General features: G+C 50.4%; 1 protein-coding gene across 1 annotated transcript in view; it reads left to right on the top strand.

Moving 5' to 3' along the window:
* SAFB (scaffold attachment factor B) overlaps window positions 1-19,540 on the top strand; it is a 45,356-nt gene extending 25,816 nt beyond the window's left edge. The window contains exons 7-20 of the mRNA XM_026455613.2: window positions 107-373; window positions 1,387-1,481; window positions 3,805-3,954; window positions 4,033-4,115; window positions 4,448-4,587; window positions 4,755-4,843; window positions 8,211-8,317; window positions 12,152-12,442; window positions 15,060-15,197; window positions 15,433-15,475; window positions 18,087-18,205; window positions 18,415-18,518; window positions 18,880-18,946; window positions 19,222-19,540. Of these exons, the coding sequence (XP_026311398.1) occupies window positions 107-373; window positions 1,387-1,481; window positions 3,805-3,954; window positions 4,033-4,115; window positions 4,448-4,587; window positions 4,755-4,843; window positions 8,211-8,317; window positions 12,152-12,442; window positions 15,060-15,197; window positions 15,433-15,475; window positions 18,087-18,205; window positions 18,415-18,518; window positions 18,880-18,946; window positions 19,222-19,351 (1,823 nt within the window). The 3' untranslated portion in view covers window positions 19,352-19,540. The remainder of the gene's footprint in view (window positions 1-106; window positions 374-1,386; window positions 1,482-3,804; window positions 3,955-4,032; window positions 4,116-4,447; window positions 4,588-4,754; window positions 4,844-8,210; window positions 8,318-12,151; window positions 12,443-15,059; window positions 15,198-15,432; window positions 15,476-18,086; window positions 18,206-18,414; window positions 18,519-18,879; window positions 18,947-19,221) is intronic.
* Window positions 19,541-22,817: the final 3,277 nt, after the last annotated feature.

Below are 22,817 nucleotides of genomic sequence, written 5' to 3'. Positions count from 1 at the left end.
CGAAATTGTAGTTTTGCTTCTAAAGAATGTTTTGTTTCTCTTTGTGTATTTTACACTGATTACATAATCTTTTTTCTTTTCTCAACCTATCATGGTTGTGTTCTTTAATTCTTCCTAATTACCTTTAGTCCAGCAGAATTAATTAACTCCTGTGGGTCTGAAATCTTATGGTTAGGTCAGATTTGCAATACCAGTTTGTCGGGGTATCATTTTTTCAGAGCTAAATTTCGGGTAGGTATGCAACCTCAGCACGAATTTTATGGTTTTGAGTTTGTTTCCTCCATGCTTCTTCCTTGCGGAGTGACATTGTCCTTTGTCTCTAGTTCTCCCGAAGATGACTCGGATACAAAAAGGCTTTCCAAAGAGGAAAAGGGTAGGTCACCTTAGCGACACCTGTCTCTTGGAGCATGTATGGCCTGGGCAGTGGCGGGTATTTGATTCTGGTTCATCACGCACTATGCTCCTTACCTGGGAGATTCCTGAGACTTTTGTGCAGTCTTTTCTCCTTCTCTGCTGTTACCTCTACAGGTTCTGGGTTGTAGGAAGCATACCAGGTCCTAAGAGTTAGGCTGATTTGGTGCAGATCCTTGTGTTGGGAGCACATTCTTTCTGTAACCTTCATTAAATTCATTAACTGAGAAATAATTTTACCCTGCCAAATTCTTTCTTAATCAGTGTTCTACAGGAGTAAAAACATGGGATAGATACAAAGCTATAGGTGGAAAGAGAAACAGTGCATTGTTGACACCAACTTTGGCTGTTTTGCTACATGGCCACTGCACACTGCACTTTCTCCTGTAATTAAGCGATTGCTCACCTTTTTGTTGTTGTTGTTGTTGAGACAGAGTCTCCTTCTGTTGCCCAGGCTGGAGTGCAGTGGTGTGATCTCGGCTCACTGCAACCTCTGACTCCTGGGTTCAAGAGATTATCCCGCCTCAGCCTCCCGAGTAGCTGGAATTATTGGCGCTTGCCACCACACCCAGATAATTTTTTGTACTTTTAGTAGACACGGGGGTTCCCCATTTTGGCCAGGCTGGTCTCAAACTCTTGACCTCGTGATTCCGCCACCTTGGCCTCCCAAAGTGCTGGGATTACAGGCGTGAGCCACCACGCCCGGCCCCCAATTGCTAACTTTCTTAGGAAACCTCAGGTGGTCCCGACAGCCCCACTCAGTATTGCGATGGGCCCTGTGGCAGTGCTGCTGGGCCTGGTGTTGCACTAGAGGGTCTTGGTGAGGATAGTGGTCAGGCCCACGGCCCTGTGTGACTTTTAGTGCTGCTACTGCCTCAGGAAAAGTGCAAACCATGTCTGGTTTGGAAAGGTTGTCTCTAAGACTCAAGATCTTGTGGGTATTTGGGTTTTTACTAGAACTTTCTTTTGAAATAGGTCGCAGCAGTTGTGGTAGAAATTTCTGGGTTAGTGGACTCTCTTCTACAACCAGAGCTACAGATTTGAAGAATCTTTTCAGCAAATATGGGAAGGTAAGTGCCAGAGCTTTTTTGGAGAAGATACTTTGAAACCAGCGTTGGCTGGCCTTTACATACAGGTCCTCTCCCCTCAGTGAGTTCTTTGAGATACCAGGAGCTTATACTTGCTGATGGTTGGGGAGGGTCTACCCCTCCATGGGTAGAAGTGAAAGTGATGTGGAAGCTTCCAAAGCCCACATCACTGCTGTATTCCCCCCTTCTCTCCAAGCTTGTCCCCTTCCCTGTAATGACTCGTGGATCCATTTCTTTTTTTTTTTTTTTTGAGACGGAGTCTTGCTCTGTTGCCCGAGCTGGAGTGCAGTGGCCGGATCTCAGCTCACTGCAAGCTCCGCCTCCCGGGTTTATGCCATTCTCCTGCCTCAGCCTCCCGAGTAGCTGGGACTACAGGCGCCCGCCACCTCGCCCAGCTAGTTTTTTGTATTTTTAGTAGAGATGGGGTTTCACCGTGTTAGCCAGGATGGTCTCGATCTCCTGACCTCATGATCCACCCGTCTCGGCCTCCCAAAGTGCTGGGATTACAGGCTTGAGCCACCGCGCCCGGTCTGTGGATCCGTTTCTGTGTCCTCAGGACGTCGCACTCAGGTGGGCTGCCAGGTTTGGCCAGCCGGGGTGCTGGCCAGCATGTCTGGGAGGCAGCAGTGTTCTTAGAACAGTGTTCATGATGCTGGAACTCAGAACAGGGACCCTGGAGTCTGATGATGGGTGTCCTGACCATGGGTGTGTTGCGTCCATTGACTGAACCTCATCTCAGCAGCTGGGGGCTCTCAAAGTTGCTGCCTCAGTTCACCACTGGGGGCAGTTCTAGCTGCCTCTTGTCTACAGCACCTGCCTTTCCTGAGCCCATGAAGGTGGGGGTGATGGCACCAGCCCCCTACCCGCAGTGCCCAGCGCAGCCGCCTGGCCCTCCTCCCTGTGCTTTCTCACTCCCCTCCTCCCTGATGCTTCCCAGACCCGCCTACCAAACAGCCTCATGCATCCAGGGCTCCTCGTCTCTCTCAGAGTCAGTTTTGGGGACAGCCAAAGGAAAGGAGTCCAATCCTTTGTGTTACACAGTGAGGGTTCAACACATTGCAATACATAAAACCAAGTGTTTTCCCTGATATTGGCTTCGAAGAACTTAAAAGAGGATAAAACAGACTGGGCGCGGTGGCTCACACCTGTAATTCCAGCACTTTGGGAGGCCGGGGTGGGTGGATCACAAGGTCAGGAGTTCGAGACCAGCCTGGCCAGTATGCTGAAACCCTACTAAAAATACAAAAATTAGCCAGGCGTGGTGGCGCATGCCTGTAATCCCAGCTACTCAGGATGCTGAGGCAGGATAATAGCTTGAACCCTGGAGGTGGAGGTTGTAGTGACCCAAGATCGTGCCACTGCACTCTAACCTGGGACAGAGCAAGACTCCATCTCAAAAAAAAAAAAAAAACTAAATATGTCATTGTTACGGACATAACTAAGGGCTTCCTGGTTATGGTGATACAAGGTGTGTGGCTGGCAACACCTGCGCCAAGTCTCCTCTGCTAGACCCTGTTTCCTGACTCCATGGCCACCCCAGCGGGTGGGTGTGCTTATTGGGGAAGTGTCGCCCTGGAGACTACAGTGTGTTGAGCGCAGTAGGCCTGATGTGGGTTAAGTTGAGGACCAGGCCCCTCTGAGAATGTCCTCTGGGACTAGGATTCCATGTGGCATGATGAACGTGATTACCAGCCACGGCCACTGGCTCCTGCGGGGCTTTTCATGAGCCATGGTGTCTTCTGCCGTCAAAGGGTGACCCTAACTGCTGCCTGCTGTAGTTGAGAGAACCACGTACACTGGAAAGGACGCGTCGACAGCATCTGAAACACGTCACTGAGTGTTGTTACAATCAGTGGTAGGGCAGATCTGAGTTCCAGAGCATGGCTCACACACAGACCTTTCCTTGCATCAGTCTGTGCCGAAGTCTTTTTTTTTTTCTTTTTCTTTTTTTTTTCTTTTTGCTTCATAATTTACCACCTATGTAGCATGACTGTATATTTGGAATCATTTCTTCACAAGTTTTAGACCGTATTAAAGGAACACTGGCAGAACCCTGTTTCATTTCCCTTTCGTCTGTTCCCCTACACTGCCCTCCTGGTCCCCTTGAGGAACTAGACAAGCGATTAGAACTGGCCAGAGGTCCTTGGAGGAACAACAGCGAAACAGAAGCATTAGCAGCGTTGTCGTCCCCAGTCTAACGCTTGTCGGACCCCCGATGAGCAGACTTCCCTTTGGGCTGTTCGTATCCCCATGCCCTGCTCAGTGGGCCTCGTGTCTGAGTCGTATTTGCCTGCTTTCCTTTGAGGTGGTGGGCGCCAAGGTTGTGACAAATGCCCGGAGTCCTGGAGCTCGCTGTTACGGTTTTGTCACGATGTCCACAGCAGAAGAGGCCACAAAATGTATTAACCACCTGCACAAGACGGAGCTCCATGGAAAGATGATCTCCGTGGAGAAAGTGAGTGGCTGTTTTCTTCCCAGGATATAGCCCACATTAGGAAACGAGGTAATACTTGCACTTGATTGTCGTTTTCAGGCCAAAAATGAACCTGTGGGAAAGAAAACCTCTGACAAAAGAGACAGTGACGGGAAAAAGGAGAAGTCGAGCAACAGTGACAGGTACCTGTCCTCCCTGGCTACATTAAAGGGGCAGGGTGTTTTACACAGAATCTCGCTCTGTCGCCCAGGCTGGTGTGCAGTGGCAAGATCTCCGCTTATTGAACATCCACCTCCCTGGCTCAACCGATTCTCGTGCCTCAGCCTCCTGATTTGATGGGATTATAGCCACGCCCATCTAATTTTTGCAGTTCTAGTAGAGACGGGGTTTCGCCATGTGGGCCAGGCTGGTCTGGAACTCCTGGTCTCGTGTGATCCACCCGCCTCATCCCCCCAAAGTGCTGGGAATACAGACATGAGCCACCACGCCCAGCTAACACGTCTGTTTTTTATAGATCTGCAAACCTTAAGAGGGACGATAAATGTGACAGAAAAGATGATGCTAAGAAGGGTGAAGATGGAAGTGGAGAAAAGAGTAAGGACCAAGATGATCAGAAACCTGGCCCCTCAGAGCGATCTCGAGCCACAAAGTCAGGTGGGCAACTGATGAGCCCAGGAGATTCTGTCTTGTTTCTGTGCCTGGTGGAGTTTGTTATTCTGCTGTCATCAGCTGGCAACCCAAACTGGATTCATGTTGCGGAGGGTTTTTCTCATCTGGGTGTTCATGGTCTTCCACTTACCCTTTCCCTGTCTTTTCCATAGGAAGTCGAGGGACCGAGCGGACTGTAGTAATGGATAAATCCAAAGGGGTGCCTGTGATTAGTGTAAAAACATCTGGGTCCAAAGAGAGAGTGAGTATTAATTTTCTAACTAGGGTATTTTGTTCTTTTCAGTTTGTATTTGCGTCTTAGGGAATTACTAAGCTTCATCTGAAAGAAGCTTTTATCTGCTGTTTCAAAAATGTAGAGATCTCGAACTATTTTTTTTTGAGACAGAGTCTCACTCTGTTGCCCAGACTAGAATGCAGTGGTGCGATCTTGGCTCACTCCAACCTCCACCTCCCAGGCTCAAGCGATTCTCCTGCCTCAGCCTCCCAAGTAGCTGGGATTACAAGCCCACACCATTATCTTTTTAGTGGAAACAAAGTTTCGACATGTTGGCCACGCTGGCCTCAAACTCCTCACCTCAGGTGATCCGTCTGCCTTGGCCTCCCAAAGTGCTGGGATTACAGGCATGAGCCACTGCGCCCGGCCTCAAATTATTTTAAGAAATGCAGAAAGTTTTCGTTTATCCTTATTTTATCCTTACGTTTGCTCTGATAACTGTTACTTATTTTCTAAAACTAACTTTAAAATTCACATATGGGAGCAGTTGGCTTTTCCCTGTGTGGCAGTCCATGTTCCCTGTCTACCCCGAAAGTGTCAGCACCTCCCCATGATGTATTCCTACACCCAGCAGTGTGGGGCATGCCATGGTGACCTGGCCCGTCTCTCCAGCCTCCTTGACCCCTTCCTGTACTCTTGTCTTCTTGCTGGGCTGCAGTGTGAGCTGGGCATGGTGGCTCATGCCTGTAATCCCAGCAGTTTGGTAGGCTGAGCTGGATCACTTGAACCCAGGAGTTGGAGACCAGTTTGGGCAACTTAGTGAGACCCCATCTTCACAAGAAATTTAAAAATTAGGTTTGATGGTATGCATCTGTGGTCCCAGCTACTCAGAAGGCTGAGGTGGGAGAATGCCACTTAAACCTGGGAGGTCAAGGCCGTGTTTATTCCACTGCATCCTAACTTGGGAGAGTGAGTGAGACTCCATCTCAAAAAACAAAACACCTATTATTTGCATGGTCTGTGCACACCAAGCCACCCTTACTGGTTAACTGTCAACTGGGGACACTCTGAGAGCCAACTTCCCAGTTGCCAGCCAAGGACCAGTCTTGCCAGCAGCCCCTCCTTAAGGAAGGGGAGGGACCTTGGACCTGCCCGGTCAACCCTCAGCTGCATGGAAGAGGAACCATTTCAGTTGGTGAATGGAGCGGATTACTTGGGAGCTTTCAGTCTCTGTGTGCCAGTATTATAATATGTCATAGCCTTTTATCCTTGTTCTATAGAACACCTTTGGAAAATGGAGAAAGGAAAGTGTGGGTTCTGGGGATAAAATGAGTAGGTCTCTTAAAAATGTAGTCAGCACAAATAAAGTACTTGTCAAGTGTACCAGAAGTGCTTCATTTGGGAACTCATTATGTGTTTAATTATGAAGGAAAAAGCAAAATTAAGGAATTTATTTTTGAAGCAAAAGACATAAAAAAGTGGTTTTTTGATCTTATATGAAGTTTTTGGGGGCAATACTCATTTCCATTTTTTCTATATTAAATGTACTGTTAGATCACATTTTAGCATTAAATGTTGATGAAATTCTGTGTCTTTCAATTATGATAAGCAAAATGTAAGGCCTCTTTGGATTAAACAGCTCATTATCTGCTTTTCACTGAAAGTTATTCATCACATAGGACCTCCACATCTGATGGTTAGGCATGGATATATATACGTGATTCTTCCTGTTCCCCTGTCACACCTACTTGAACTTTTTTCATTTTTTTATTTTATTTATTTTTTATGTATTATTTATTTTTTTTTTTTCAAGACAGTCTCGCTCTGTGGCCCAGCCTGGAGTACGGTGGCACGATCTCGGTTCACTGCAACCTCCACCCCCTGGGTTTTTTTTTTTTTTTTTTTTTTTTTTTTTCCAGGTTCATAATTTATTGTACAAATTGAATTATCACATGATGAGTTGGCATTAGCTTCTCCAGGCATGGGAACTTAACAGATGAGGTTAAGAACCGTCGACAGTTTAAAATCCATTTATGTTGCTTTCACAGCTGGAGTTTTTTTGGACCTTAACTTGAAATATAAGACAAAGCAAAGCTTCCATATGTGGCCAGTACACAATTCATTCTCTGTGAGAGTGTAAGGGTTGAATTTTTTTTTTTTTTTTTTTTTGAGACCAAGTCTCGCTGTCACCCAGGCTGGAGTACAGTGGCCAGATCTCAGCTCACTGCAAGCTCCACCTCCCGGGTTTACGCCATTCTCCTGCCTCAGCCTCCCGAGTAGCTGGGACTACAGGCACCGGCCACCACGCCCGGCTAGTTTTTGTATTTTTTAGTAGAGACGCGGCCGTGTTAGCCAGGATGGTCTCAATCTCCTGACCTCGTGATCCGCCCGTCTCGGCCTCCCAAAGTGCTGGGATTACAGGCTTGAGCCACCGCGCCCGGCCAAGGGTTGAAATATTTTTTAATACCAGTGAACTGGTATTGTGCATGACTTTCTGGACCTGCCGTGATTTCAATCTGCCAAAGCCACAAATTCCATAGCTGGTGTCCTTCAGCGATCCTCCCGGGGGTTTTTAAGTGATTCTCCTGTCTCATGCTCCTGAGTAGCTGGGACTGCAGGCACCCGCCACCACGCCCGGCTAATTTTTGTATTTCTAGTAGAGACGGGATTTCACCACGTTGACTAGGTTGGTCTCAAACTCCTGACTTCAAGTGAGCCACTGCGCCAGCAATTTTTTTTTTTTAGTCCAAGTCTTGCTCTGTCACCGAGACTGGAGTGTAGTGGCGCATCCTTGGTTCACTGCAACCTCCGCCTCCCAGGTTCAAGGGATCCTTCCACCTCAGCCTCCAGAGTAGCTGAGATTACAAGCATGCACCACCATGCCCAGCTAATTTTTATTTTTTATTTTATTTTTATGTATTTATTTATTTATTTTTTTGAAACAGAGTCTTGCTCAGTCGCCCAGGCTGGAGTGCAGTGGTGCGATCTTGGCTCACTCCTAGCTCCGCCTCCCGGGTTCACACCATTCTCCTGCCTCAGCCTTCCGAGTAGCTAGGACTACAGGCGCCCGCCACTACGCCTGGCTAATTTTTTGGTATTTTTATTTATTAGAGATGGAGTTTCACCATGTTAGCCAGGATGGTCTCAATCTCTGGACCTCGTGATCCGCCCGTCTCAGCCTCCCAAAGTGCTGGGATTATAGGCATGAGCCACCGTGCCTGGCAGTTTTTATATTTTTAGTAGAGTCAAGATTTCACCATGTTAGCCAGGCTGGTCTCAAATTCCCAATCTCAAATGATCCACCTGCCTTGAACTTTGAAAGTGCTGGAATTACAGGCATGAGCCACTGTGCCCAGCCTCTGCTTTAACTTTTTAATGTTCTTTGGTGAACTAGGCTTCCAAAAGCCAGGATCGCAAATCAGCCAGCAGAGAGAAGCGGTCCGTCGTGTCCTTTGATAAGGTCAAGGAGCCTCGGAAGTCGAGAGACTCAGAGTCCCACAGGTGAGTCGGGATCCAGAAACAGTTTGGTGTTTTTCCTAGAATGTGGTCATGACTGTGTCCTGAAGGACGTTTGCAGAGTTCCCTGGGGTGGGATAGAGCTGTCAGCCTTTTTGCTCTTTCAGCTTTCAGTTCATAGACTTGTTATGTTTTGACTTTCATCCTACAGCTCTTTTTTTTTTTTTTTTTTGGAGACAGAGTCTTGTTGTGTCGCCCAGGCTGGAGTGCAGTGGCGTGACCTCAGCTCACTGCAACCTCCACCTCCAAGCAATTCTCCTGCCTCAGCCTCCTGAGTAGCTGGGACTACAGGCATGCGCCAGCATGCCTTGGTAATTTTTGTATTTTTAGTAGAGACAGGGTTTCAACATGTTGGCCAGGCTGGTCTGAAACTCCTGACCTCAGGTGATCCACCCGCCTTGACCTCCCAGAGTGCCAGGATTATAGATGTGAGCCACTGTGCCCAGCCTACCTATGGCTCTTTTCAAATAAGTCTCTTCCCAAAGATTGTAGAAGGTAGCAAAGGCAGGGAGATGGAATGCCTTCCAGCATCAATAGTGCACGTCAGCCGGGTGCGGAGGCTCAAGCCTGTAATCCCAGCACTTTGGGAGGCTGAGACAGGCAGATCACGAGGTCAGGAGATCGAGACCATCCTGGCTAACACGGTGAAACCCTGTCTCTACTAAAAAATACAAAAAACTAGCCGGGCGAGGTGGCGGGCGCCTGTAGTCCCAGCTACTCGGGAGGCTGAGGCAGGAGAATGGCGTAAACCTGGGAGGCGGAGCTTGCAGTGAGCTGAGATCCGGCCACTGCACTCCAGCCTGGGCAACAGAGCCAGACTCCGTCTCAAAAAAAAAAAAAAAATAGTGCACGTCAACAAAAAATACCAAATTTGCTCCGAAAGATGTGAAAGCGGGAGGACAGTGAGGTAGATCCAGCAAGGGCACTGAGAGGGCTTCCTTTTTTTTGAGATGGAGTCTCTGTGTCACCCAGGGTGGAGTGCAGTGGCATGATCTCAGCTCACCGCAGCCTCCACCTTCCCTGTTCAAGCAGTTCTCCTGCCTCAGCCTCCCAAGTAGTTGGAACTACAGGCACAAGCCACCACACTCGGCTAATTTTTGTATTTTTAGTAGAGGTGGGGTTTGGCCATGTTGGCCAGGCTGGTTTCGAACTCCTGACCTCAAGTGATCTGCCTGCCTTGGCCTCCCAAAGTGGTGGAGATTACAGGCGTGAGCCACTGCTCCAGGCCTGACAGGACCTCGTTCTTAAAGAAGTCAAGAAAGAACTAAACACAAACGTTATTGGCGAATTACAGCTAATTTATCTTTTCTATGAAGAAATACTTCGTTAACTTTAGTTTTAAAAGTAAGGACCCTGGCTGGGCGCGGTGGCTCAAGCCTGTAATCCCAGCACTTTGGGAGGCCGAGACGGGCGGATCACGAGGTCAGGAGATCAAGAGCATCCTCGCTAACACGGTGAAACCCCGTCTCTACTAAAAAGAAATACAAAAAACTAGCCGGGCGAGGTGGCGGGCGCCTGTAGTCCCAGCTACTCGGGAGGCTGAGGCAGGAGAATGGCGTAAACCCAGGAGGCGGAGCTTGCAGTGAGCTGAGATCCGGCCACTGCACTCCAGCCCGGGCGACAGAGCGAGACTCCGTCTCAAAAAAAAAAAAAAAGTAAGGACCCCCAGGCGCAGTGTCTCACACCGGTAATCCCAGCCCTTTGGGAGGCCGAGACTGGCAGATCACCTGAGGTCAGGAGTTCAAGACCAGCCTGACCAACATAGTGAAACGCCGTCTCTACTAAAAATACAAAATTCACTGGGCGTGGTAGTGCATGTCTGTAATCTCATATACTTAGGCTGAGACAGGAGAATCACATGAACCCAGGAAGTGGAGGTTGCAGTGAGCCAAGATCCCGCCATTGCACTCCAGCCTGGGCAACAAGAGCAAAACCCGTCTCAAATAAAAAATAAGGACCATTAGTTTAAAAGGAGGGGGAGAGGGCACTGCTCTGCCTATGAAGTAATCACCCTTTTATTCCTTTAAAAAGAAAAAAAAAAAAATACACAGAATCTCACATAGTCCTGTGAATGCAGACATTGGCAGATGGCATTTCTGCTGGGGGAGTAATGAACACGAACAGCCTGGGGGGCACCCGCAGGAGCCTGCAATGCTAAACGCTAGAGTATTCCAGACCCTTGACCCCTCTCCGTGTCTGCCCTAGAGGAACCTATAAACAAGGAAGTGTTGGGCTTGGGTGTCCCGTCAGGTTGTGAGCATTTGGACACAACTGCAAAGTTCCAGTAAACCGCAGCCCTTTCATACTAGGGGCTCCTCCGGAAAGTGCTGAGATCCACAGAGGCAGGCGTGGGAGGATCCAAGACATGTTGGGTGAACTGAGGAAGTTGCAGTCATTTGGGTCCAGAACACAATGAGGCAAGATTCTATATTTCTGCTGGGACAGAAAACACAGTTGTCCCAGAGATGACTGGCCTCAGGACCCCTGCAGATACCAAAATTTGCAGAGGATCAAGTTTCTGGTATAAAACGGTGTGATATTTCTGCATATAACCCATGTACATCCTCCTGTACACTTTAAATCACTTCTAGATGACTTCTGATACAATGAAAACGTTCTGTCAGTAGTTGGTATACTGCACCGAGGTGCTTTTTTTTTTTTAGTAGCTCCCTGCACACACCCTTTTGTTTTGTTTTGAGACAGGGTCTCACTCTTTGACCTAGGCTGGAGTTAACGTGGTACAATCATAGTTCACTGCAGTCTCTACCTCCTGGTTTCAAGTTATTGATCCTCCCACCTCTGCCTCCCAAGTAGCTACTACGCCTGGCTAATACTATTTTTTGTGGAGACGGGGCCTTACTATACTGCCCAGGCTGTATATCTAATAACTGTGTAGGTAAAGGATCAGAAGAAGAAAATCTGAGCCTGCGCACAGTGGCTCACGCCTGTAATCCCAGCACTTTGGGAGGCGGAGGCGGGCGGATTGTTTTGAGCTCAGGAGTTCGAGAACAGCCTGGGCAACCCTCTCTACCAAAAAAAAAAAAAGAGAGAGAGAGAGAGACCGTCTGGCTCTTGTCTTTTGTGTTTTATATACAAAGACTGGAGGAACGCACTAAAATGTCATCTGTATCCCTACCAAAAGGTACAACTGGTAATGTCCTCACACCTGGGGGGCCTGCCAGCCCCACTTCACAAGGACTCATTTAATCCTGTGGTCTAGGGAGTGAAGGTTCCAGTTCACACTCAGTCACTATGAAGCATATACTCTGTTGCTTTTTTGAAGTGCAGTGGCTCACTGCAACCTCTGCCTCATGGGCTCAAGTGATTTTCCTGCCTCAGCCTCTCTAGTAGCTGGCACTACAGGTGCATGCCACCATGCTCAGCTAATTTTTGTATTTTTAGTGGAGACGGAGTTTCACCATATTGGCCAAGGTGGTCTCGATCTCTCCACCTCATGATCCACCCACCTCAGCTTCCCAAAGTGCTGGCATTACAGGCGTGAACCACCACGCCCAGCCTGTTGCTTATTTTTGGCTATTTCCTGAAATCACTTGTCAAGCTCCAGGAAATGTTGGGTAAATGAGGCCCAGTTCACGTTATACCTGATCACACACACACACATCCTGGGCCTCATTCCTGGGATTTTCCTGGACTCCTCCCGTGGGCCGGAGAAGCCTTCTCCCTGCTGGAGTGTACGGTTCTGCAGACCACGTAGTGGAGGCACAGCCCTGGAGTCTGCACAACCAAGCGTCTTAAAGTGAGCCCCGGGACCTGGCTGGGGATGTCTAGGTCCCCTTCTGCAGCTCTACTGTTGTGCAGCAGGGTACGTGAGCGCAGTGAACGCGAACAACGCATGCAGGCGCAGTGGGAACGCGAGGAGCGTGAGCGGCTGGAGATTGCCCGAGAGAGGCTGGCCTTCCAGCGCCAGCGGCTGGAGCGTGAGCGCATGGAGCGAGAGCGGCTGGAGCGCGAGCGCATGCACGTGGAGCACGAGCGCAGGCGCGAGCAGGAGCGCATCCACCGTGAGCGCGAGGAGCTGCGGCGCCAGCAAGAACTGCGCTACGAGCAGGAGCGGCGGCCTGCGGTGCGGCGGCCTTACGACCTGGACCGGTAAGCAGATCTGCGCTGCCCGTAACACGTTGACCTCACAGCTGAGGACCTCAGCCCGTAACACGTTGACCTCACAGCTGAGGACCTCACAGTTGTGACCTCACAGTTGTTGACCCACAGTTGTGGACCTCACAGTTGAGTTAGCTTGATTTTTTTTTTTTTTTTTTTTTTTTTTGAGACGGAGTCTTGCTGTGTCGCCCAGGCTGGAGTGCAGTGGCTCAATCTCGAGTCACTCCAAGTTCCGCCACCCGGGTTCACGCCATTCTCCTGCCTCAGCCTCCCAAGTAGCTGGGACTAAAGGCGCCCGCCACCACGCCCGGCTAATTTTTTTGTATTTTCAGTGGAGACGGGGATTCACTGTGTTAGCCAGAATGGTCTCGATCTCCTGACCTCGTGATTCACCCGTCTCAGCCTACCAAAGTGCTGGGATTACAGGCGGGAGCCACCGCACCCGTCCAGCTTGAGATCTTTCATTCAAAGGAAGCATAGGCCGGGCACACTCGCTAAGCCTGTAATCCTAACATTTTGGGAGGCCAAGGTGGCCAGATTGCCTGAGCTCAGGAGTTGGAGACCAGCCTGGCCCACATGGCAGAACCCCAACACTACTAAAATACAAAAAATTGGTTGTGGTGACAGGCGCCTGTAATCCCAGCTATTCGGGAGATTGAGGCAGGAAAGTCGCTTGTACCCAAGAGGCATAGGTTGCAGTAAGCCAAGATCATGCCACTGTACTCCAACCTGGGCAACAGGGTGAGACTCCATCTCGAAAAAAAAAATTAGAGACAGGAGATAATAAAGTAGTGCTGGTTAACTAATCAGGTTCAAGGGTGGCACAGACCTGAGGAGGGAAGCTCAGGGCAGGCGGAGCGTCATGTCACGAGTGCCCAGAGGAGGGGCTGCCAATTGCACCTCTTTTTTTTTTTTTGAGACGGAGTCTGGCTCTGTCACCCAGGCTGGAGTGCAGTGGCCGGATCTCAGCTCACTGCAAGCTCCTCCTCTCGGGTTTACGCCATTCTCCTCCCTCAGCCTCTGGAGTAGCTGGGACTACAGGCGCCCACCACCTCGCCCGGCTAGTTTTTTGTATTTTTTAGTAGAGACGGGGTTTCACCGTGTTAGCCAGGATGGTCTCGATCTCCTGACCTCGTGATCCGCCCGTCTCGGCCTCCCAAAGTGCTGGGATTACAGGCTTGAGCCACCGCGCCCGGCCTGCACCTCCTTTTTAAGACTCTTCCCTGGCTTTTTTTTTTTTAAGACAGAGTCTTGTTGTGTCACCCAGGCTGGAGTGTGATGGCGCGATCTCAGCTCACTGCAACCTCCATCTCCTGGGTTCAAGCGATTCTCCTGCCTCAGCCTCCCTAATAGTTGGGATTACAGGCACCCACCACCACGCCCGGCTAATTTTTGTTTTTTTAGTAGAGATGGGGTTTCACCATGTTGGTCAGGCTAGTCTCGAACTCCTGACCTCAGGTGATCCACCTACCTCAGACTCCCAAAGTGCTGGGATTATAGGCGTGTGCCACTGTGCCCGGCCTTGTCCTGGCTTTTTTAATCCATTGTAATTTGTTTTTGGTTATTCTGGAAATAAATTTAAAAAAAAAAAAACACTTTTGAGACAGAGTTTTGCTCTTGTTTCCCAAGCTGGAGTGCAATGGCACGATCTCGGCTCACTGCAACCTCCGCCTCCTGGGTTCAAGCAATTCTCCTGCTTCAGCCTCCCAAGTAGCTGAGATTACAGGCATATGCCACCACACCCGGCTAATTTTTTATATTTTTAGTAGAGACAGGGTTTCACCATATTGGCCAGGCTGTCCAACTCCTGACCTCAGGTGATCCACCCGCCTTGGCCTCCCAAAGTGTGCTGGGATTACAGGCGTGAGCCACCATGCCCGGCAGTAAGATTAATTTTAATTTCCCAAACATACTGAGGAGGAGATAGGAACACAAAATGCTGAGCACAGCTGCTGTCAGGAGTCAGGTGCCTAATTCCAGCAGTGGTTGTGTCATGCTTTACACGTGCACTGCAACCTGGCAAAAATCGCTGTTTGTTGTTTCTTTCTATTGCATGGGTTGAAGGGGAGCCTAGGTCATATACAATGCAACTTCTGTGAAGGGCCTTGTAAACTCTTCTCGGATCTATTATGCCTTGGTACGAAAGCCTTCTCATGAGAGTTCATTATGGTCATCTGTGTGTTGCAGCAGTACATGGCCGGGGCTGCTGGCAGGGCAGGAGGTGGGGCACGAGAGATGGCAAGTGCACTTGACAGAGCCCCTCAGGGTGGAGGCTCACGTGGCTTCCTGAGCGGAGGTGGCTGTGTAGGGCTCCAGAAGCCATCTGCAGGCAGCCCATAGGACTGACTGCTTAACTAAATGGCTGTTAACTAATGGCTCCCCCTTTAGAAAACCGAGGCCGCTTTGATCAGGGGAGGTGGGTGTGTGGGACAAAACAAAACAGCTGTGCAGTCACTGGGGTCAAATCAGATCTTGCCTTCTATAGCAGAGAACAGTCTTGGTGAAAGTCATCCTGGTTCTGTGAAGTGATAGGGGCTAGCTCCCACAAAGGTGATAGATACATTTGGGGTGGAGGATCCCTCTATCTCTGTCTCTTGTCCCCTCACAGGCGAGATGATGCCTATTGGCCAGAAGCTAAGCGGGCCGCCCTGGATGAGCGCTACCATTCTGACTTTAACCGCCAGGACCGCTTCCACGACTTTGACCACAGGGACCGCGGTCGCTACCCCGACCACTCGGTGGACAGGTCAGTTGGGCCTCTGCTGGGCGTGCAGGTTTTCTTTTTCCTGGCTCATTCTCTGAGAACAAGGACTCCTGGGCTCTCTGAGCCCACTCCGTTCATCAGGTGTATGCTGAGTCAGGCCTGCAGGTCTCCTGCCTCCAGTTGGGGAATTGATGCTTTTCATTGGGGGCCTGATGGTCCTTTCTTTGTGAACAAGCCTATTCCTCCCCTTACGGTTTGATTTAAATTACCTTTTCAGGAGAGAAGGTTCAAGGTCAATGATGGGAGAACGAGAAGGACAGGTAAGTCCAAAGCTACAGTGGTAGCCACAGAATTTCCCGTAGAATGGGTTCTTTTCCCTTCAGCGTGCCTTCTTCCTGTGTTTTCCTTGAGTGAGAGACAAAATGAGGAAAGAGAAAAATACAGCACTAGAAAAGTCTAGGTGTGTGGGATGGAAATTTGGGATTATTTGGGTTAGTCTTGGCTGTCAGTCTGAACAGTTACTCTGAAGCCGTTTTTAGCCTTGACCCCGGGGTTCTGTGTCCCACAGTCACCACAAAAGTGCCAGGGAACCTTGGGGTATGACCTGGCTCTGCTGGGAAGTGTCTAGTGAGCCGCACAGCTGACTCAGACAGGTGCATCTGGGAAGGCTGTGGTTGCTGTGTCCTCAAGTGCCTGCCCTCTTTGGAAAGTAAGGACATCCTTCATCACCCCAGGGCCCTGCTTAGCCTTAGAAAACAACTAGGTCTCTGATCGGTGCTCGTTCTCCTTGGGCGGCTAGCACGTTAGAACAATAAGCTTCATTTTCTCTTTCCATCTTACATTGAGACTGAGACTTTGCAGGAGAGCCTTGGACCTCTAGTGGCTTTCCCTGTAAACTCGGGGGCAGCATGTTGCTGTGTGGAAGATGCCTCCTCTCTGAGGACTCCACTCATGAGCCGTTTCTCCTCTTGCCAGCATTTTCCGGACTCCAGCATAAGCTTCCCATTTCTGTCTCCCTTGGTTCCTTAATGTGGCTGAGCATAGCCAAGTACTCAGCTCTGTCTTGGGATCCTTAGGAATTCCATCAGCCTCATGGGGTTCCTTTTTCCCTGCTCCTGGAGGCAAATTATATGCAGCAAAACCTAGAACTAGCCCTGTGGATTTTCTCTGGTGGAGGAGCATACACCAATGGTTCCATGTCCAGGCTCCAGAATCAGACAGAACTCGGGTCACACCTTGGTGTCACCCCTTCCTGCTGAGCCTGTCTCCCCAGCAGTGAAATGAGGGTGATATTCCTCCTACACAGGTTGGGGTGGTGGGGAATTTACATGAGGTGGGTGCGTGTCTGTACAAACGTGTTTATCATTGCCAGCTACTTTTTTTTTTTTTTTAATAGAGACGTATCTCACTATGTTGCCCAGGCCAGTTTTGAACTCCTAAGCTCAAATGATCCTCATGCCTCGGTCTCCCAAAGTGCTAGGATTACACATGTAAGCCAGCATGCCTGGCCACCAGCTACTTTCATGCAGGTGTCAGATACGCTGTCCTAATAGTGGAAGGCAGTTTGATCCGTTCTCCTCACACAGTCATAAATGAGTCATCACAGTTACCCCAAAGGCAAATGATGATCTCTCCCTACAGAGAAAACCAGCACAGAACTTATGGGCCTTGTTGAACCTTGTTGAACCTGGGTTGGTTGGACAGAAAAATGTTGGTTCAATTTTCAAATACTAAGGACAGCTTATTTCAGGAGGCCCTTTTTTTACTTTGTTGAGGGGAGGCGTCAGAGCACACGCTGGGGAGAATCGGCCAGGGAAGCAGGCAGTGGTAATGTGGGACATCTTGCATATGGTGGAGCATGCTGCCATCTTTGCCTTCGCCCTGGCAGAGCTCTCTCTCCATTGAATGGGGAGGTGAACTTGGACATGTACGATGACCAGGCTGCGTCGAGGAGGTTTCCTTACCAGGACTCTTTTCTAGTTTCCTTTCACCTACAATATTGTCATGGGGCAAAAGCCCCAGAGGCCACATACACATTTGTGGAAAGAGAAAGAACAGGACTGTGGAGCCAAAGCTCCCTCACTAGCTTTTGTGAAAGTCAGGCTGGAAAGTGCTTCCGGCCACAGAAACAGGCTGTGGGTGTAAATATTAACCTTGGCCATCAAAAAAGCAGGCATAGAGTGTGACTCGCCCTCTCTTGGTCTTCCCTGAAATAGCAGGCCAAGAACTCCTGTCTCTGTTAGCCATGTGGTTTACAAAAACAGTGACACAGAGGAGGGCATAGTGCGACTGGCCAAGTGGATGACCAGCCGTTTATCTGTCACTGTCCTGTGTCCTATGTCCTGAGCAGAGCAAGATGTAAGGTCCTGGACCAGGCACCCAGCAGAAACTTCTGAGAAACTTGACTGTGAGGAAGGATGCTTGCTTGCCTAGCAGTTGGTTGGATGAGGGGCTCTGTTTGATACTTCGTTCACTGTGGAAGGAAGAAATTTGTAAAAATTATTTCCGGCATATGCACACATTAAAGGTTTATAAACCTGACCTTCCCCTAGTAGAAGACACTTAATAAGAAAGTACTGTTGGCTCTGGGCACTAACCATTTGAGCTGTGGGACCCAGGGAATCTCTCTCGCAAGCATCATCTTTAGTGGGTGACCCCTGGTGGCCCTCCCAGCTCTGGTAGTGCCGTGGGTACCTGCCTTGGAGATTCTTTGGTACTAGTACCTTTTGTGTACCAGGCTATGAGCCTAGAGCACAGGGCCTCTGGCCTGCAGATTTCAGGGAGGCAGCTATGTCATGTGAACTGGTGTGGCCTGCCAGCACCTCTGTCCAGAGTGACTGTCGTTGTCATCATTAGCGTGTAGCCTGAAAAGCCTTGGGGTCTGGGGGCTGACACTGAAGGTTTTTTTCCTCCTGGCCCTGTGATTTCCAGCATTACCCAGAACGCCATGGAGGACCAGAGCGCCACGGCCGGGACTCCCGCGATGGCTGGGGGGGCTATGGCTCCGACAAGAGGATGAGTGAGGGCCGGGGGCTGCCTCCTCCCCCCAGGTTTGTGTCCCACAACCCACAGTACCTGTCCCTGGCCTCACAGAGTCAGCTGACTGGATAGGTCTGTCCCACCAAGGGGCCCCCAAGTCTCTGGGATGTGGGCACAGAGTGGGAAAAACACAGGGATTCACCCTCCAGAAGCCACCACATTTATTAGCGCGAGAGCCAGAGATGGGGGCAATCCAAATCAGAGATGTCTCTTTTTCAAGGGGCAGACGTGACTGGGGGGACCATGGCCGAAGAGAGGATGACCGGGCATGGCAGGGCACGGCTGACGGTGGCATGATGGACAGGGATCACAAGAGGTGGCAAGGTGAGGAGCAGCTCTGGGCCGGGATCAGAGTGTGCTGGGAAGATGGAGGCCACGCCTTCTCTCACTCCTCAGGGGAGCACAGGAGGTGCTCTGCCCTCAGTGCTGGAATGAGGAGTGAAAAGCACTGCAGACACCACCTACTCTCTGGTGGTCTGGCCCAGGAGTTGGACAGTGGGCGTTCCCGAGTCCTCTGCTGGGAGGACACTGGATGTCTGTGGTCACCGTGCTGAGGTGTCCTCCTGGGACCTGCTAGTTGCGGGTACCTGGGGGCCTCACCAAAGGGAGTGCAGTGGGCTAAATGTGCTGTGGGTTCCACGCCATGTGCGCAGGTTCCCTGTGTGAAAGCACGTCTGTCTTCCAGGTGGCGAGAGAAGCATGTCCGGTCACTCGGGGCCTGGCCACATGATGAACCGAGGAGGGATGTCAGGGTAAGGCATGCCAGGGGCGGCACCCCTTTCCCCTGCTTTGCATATTGGCCTACCTTGGAGGATGCTTAACAACCAGTCCTTCCAGCTAACGCCCCCTCCCCCAAGTGTGACGTGAGGCCAGGCATGGGGTACTGTGGAGCCTGCCGCCACTCAGGAGGGGAAGGCATCAGGAAGGGGCCTTGCCTGCAGGCAACGTCCAGGGAAGCTGTGCAGGCTGGGATGAGCCAGGGGAGCAGGAAGATTTCACAGTCAAACCAATGTGAATTTGTTCCTAGGCGCGGCAGCTTTGCCCCAGGCGGGGCCTCCCGGGGCCACCCCATCCCACACGGTGGCATGCAAGGCGGGTTCGGAGGCCAGAGCCGGGGGAGCAGGCCCAGCGACGCCCGCTTCACTCGCCGCTACTGAGTACTTGGAATCCTGTGTCCTGTCACGTGGCAACAAGGCTATGTTCTGTTAGGAGTTATCTTAAACTGTGTAAAAATATTTTTTTTTTAATCTGCGGCCATATTGTAGCTCAATACAATGTGAATTTTGTTTTTCGTTTTGGGGTTTTTTTTTTTTGTAATAAATGTGTTTCCGTTCACATACCCTTTATTTAAAGTGTCATTTCTTTATTTCCGCCTCTTTAAATGAAACGAAATTATACTTAGAGTGTGTTTTAATTGTATTGATATATACTGTTCCTTTTATTATTTTTTTCTTTTTTTTTTTTTTGGAGATGGAGTCTCGCTCTGCCACCCAGGCCTGGAGTGCAGTGGCACAATCTCGGCTCACTGCAAACTCCGCCTCCCGGGCTCAAGTGATTCTCCTGCCTCAGCCTCCTGAGTAGCTGGGACTACAGGCACCTGCCACCACTCCCGGCTAATTTTTGTATTTTTAGTAGAGTGGGGGTTTTGTCATATTGGTCAGGCTAGTCTTGAACTCCTGACCCTCGTGACCTGCCCGCCTCGACCTCTCAAAGCGGTGGGATTACAGGCATGAGCCACCGTGCCTGGCCACCTCTGTTTATTTCTAAATATGTATGAAACACATATGATAGAAAACCTCCAGGAAGGCATCCGGGTGTGGAAGAGGCTTTCCAGTGAGACGATGATTGGTTTTCGCATAATGGGCCTGTGCGGTGCAGGTTTTGCCTGGCTTCTCAGGTCAGCGAGCTGTCCACTCCTTTAATGTTAGCACAGACGGGGCTGCTCTGCTCTTGGGTGCTGGGTGACATCCCTGTCAGGGTGTGGGGGTCTCACACCGTGTTGATGGACACTGGCAGATGCTTCCCCCACGGATCACGCTCAAACCAAGCCTGCGAAGATTTCCAGCTGCCACTTTCCACGCTGACTTGACAGAGCCCAGTCACCATCATCATGTGGATGCTTCCGCATTACCTTTTTACTCAGAGGACAAACTATTTTCACGGCAGAGTCGGGGGTGGAAGCAGTGAAGGCTGAAGGTCCTCAGCAGCATCTCAGGCCTGTGGTGTGCTTGTGCGCGGGTGCAGCCCCCTTGTGCCAGGATAGGGGCTCTGACCAGCCCGGGGCTGGCCTCTGCGTCAGCCAGAAGGGACAAGCTCAACGCCAACCCTCCACGTACCAATAGCAGGCTGGAGCCACGGCACCTGGGATCCAGCACCTGTCCTAATCCAGGAAGCCAGACCAGACTTGGGACATACCTCAGACTGTGAAGCAGGTGCCTCCCACATTTTGTAAGCCTCACTAGTGGAAAGTGAGGAGGAAGCAGCGTCCAGCATTCAGGAAGACGGTGGAGCCCTGGTGACGCTCTAGGGTCCCTTCGGCTGTAAAGGACAGGTGACCCCACCAATACCAGTAGTGGCTTAGATAAAGGGGGGCCCTTCCCTGCCTTAACGGGAAGTCTGTAGTCAGTTCCCGGGGTTCACTGCAGCCCACCTCAGGCTCCGTGTCTCTGAGGATTTTGGGGCTCTCATGGATGACGGATGGCTGAAAGAGCTCCAAAAATCCTATCCACCCACAGTGTGGGTGTCATCGGGTCCTATCCAGCAGGACAAGGAAGGGCAGGAACAGGGACTTGCACTCACAGGCCTCTTGGCAAACTCACCCCTGAGGCTCCTCAGCCGGAACTCGGTCCTGTGCTCGCCTTTCTTGCGACCTGTCCCTGGCGAAGACGGAATGTTTCCTTTCAGAAGGGATGTGACATCCAGGAAGGAACCCAGTGGTAACCCCCAGCAGCCATGTTCTCAGCCTTCCCCTCATACCTTTTTTTTTTTTTTTTTTTTTTTTTTTTAGCACCCAGGCAGTTCACATTGTTTGTACTTGTTTTGTTTTTGTTTTTGTTTTTGTTTTTGTTTTTTTTCTTTTTTTTTTTGAGACGGAGTCTTGCTCTGTCGCCCGGGCTAGAGTGCAGTGGCCGGATCTCAGCTCACTGCAAGCTCCGCCTCCCGAGTTTACGCCATTCTCCTGCCTCAGCCTCCGGAGTAGCTGGGACTACAGGCGCCCGCCACCTCGCCCGGCTAGTTTTTTGTATTTTTAGTAGAGACGGAGTTTCACCGTGTTAGCCAGGATGGTCTTGATCTCCTGACCTCGTGATCTGCCCGTCTCGGCCTCCCAAAGTGCTAGGATTACAGGCTTGAGCCATGTTTTTGTTTTTTGAGACAGGGTCTCCCTCTGTCTCCCAGGCTGGAGTGCAGTGGTGCGATCTTGGCTCACTGCAACCTCTGTCTCCTGGGTTCAAGCAATTCTACCTCAGCCTCCTGAGTAGCTGGGACTACAGGCGCCTGCCACCACGCCCGGCTAATTTTTGCATTTTTAGTAGAGACGGGTTTTCACCACATTGAGCAGGCTGGTCGCAAACTCCTGACCTCAGGTGATCTGCCCACCTTGGCCTCCCAAGGCGCTGGGATTACAGGTGTGAGCCACCGCACTCGGTTCCATTTTTTTTGAGCCATATGCAGTTGTGCATGCCAGTAATCAATCCCAGCTACTTGGAAGGTCAAGGCAGGAAGATTGTTTAAGGCCAAGAGTTCAAGTCCAGCCTGGACAGTAGAGCAAGACCCCATTTCTTTGACGGGTTTTAGGGGGTATTTTTTTAAATAAATCACAGGCCATGTGCAGTGGCTCCTGCCTGTAATCCCAGCACTTTGGGAGGCCGAGGTGGGTGGATCATCTGAGGTCAGGATTTTGAGACCAGCCTGGCCAACATGGCCAAACACTGACTCTGCTAAAAACACAAAAATTAGCTGGGTGTGGTGGTGCACGCCTCTAATCCTGGCTACTCAGGAGGCTGAGGCAGAATAATCACTTGAACCCAGGAGGTGGAGGTTGCAGTGAGCCAAGATTGCACCACCACACTCCACTCCAGCCTGGGCAACAGAGCAAGACTTAGTCTCAAAAAAAAGAAAAAGAAAGAAATGACAGATTCCACTAGCTGAGAGAGATGAGGTCTGTGAACATCTGGGGCATGTCCCTACAGACTATTTTTTTTTTTTTTTTTTTGAGAAGGAGTCTCGCTCTGTCGCCCAGACTGGAGTTCAGTGGCGCGATCTCGGCTCACTGCAAGCTCCGCCTCCCGGGTTCATGTCATTCTGCTTCAGCTTCCCGAGTAGCTGGGACTACAGGTGCCCGCCACCACGCCCGGCTAAGTTTTTTTGTATTTTTAGTAGAGACAGGGTTTCACTGTGTTAGCCAGGATGGTCTCGATCTCCTGACCTCGTGATCCGCCCGCCTCGGCCTCCCAAAGTGCTGGGATTACAGGCGTGAGCCACCTGTAATCCCACCGCGCCTGGCCCAGACTCCCTTTTAACTCTGCTTTACTACGTGGCCTCATACCTTCCTCCCAGGTGTCATTATTAGCCCCAGCTAACAGAAGAGAAAACTGAGGGCACAGATTGGACACTACTTGTAAG

This window comes from Piliocolobus tephrosceles, chromosome 21 (genome assembly GCF_002776525.5).
Source record: "Piliocolobus tephrosceles isolate RC106 chromosome 21, ASM277652v3, whole genome shotgun sequence".
NCBI lineage: Eukaryota > Metazoa > Chordata > Mammalia > Primates > Cercopithecidae > Piliocolobus > Piliocolobus tephrosceles.
This window is presented reverse-complemented; position numbering and strand designations above follow the sequence as displayed.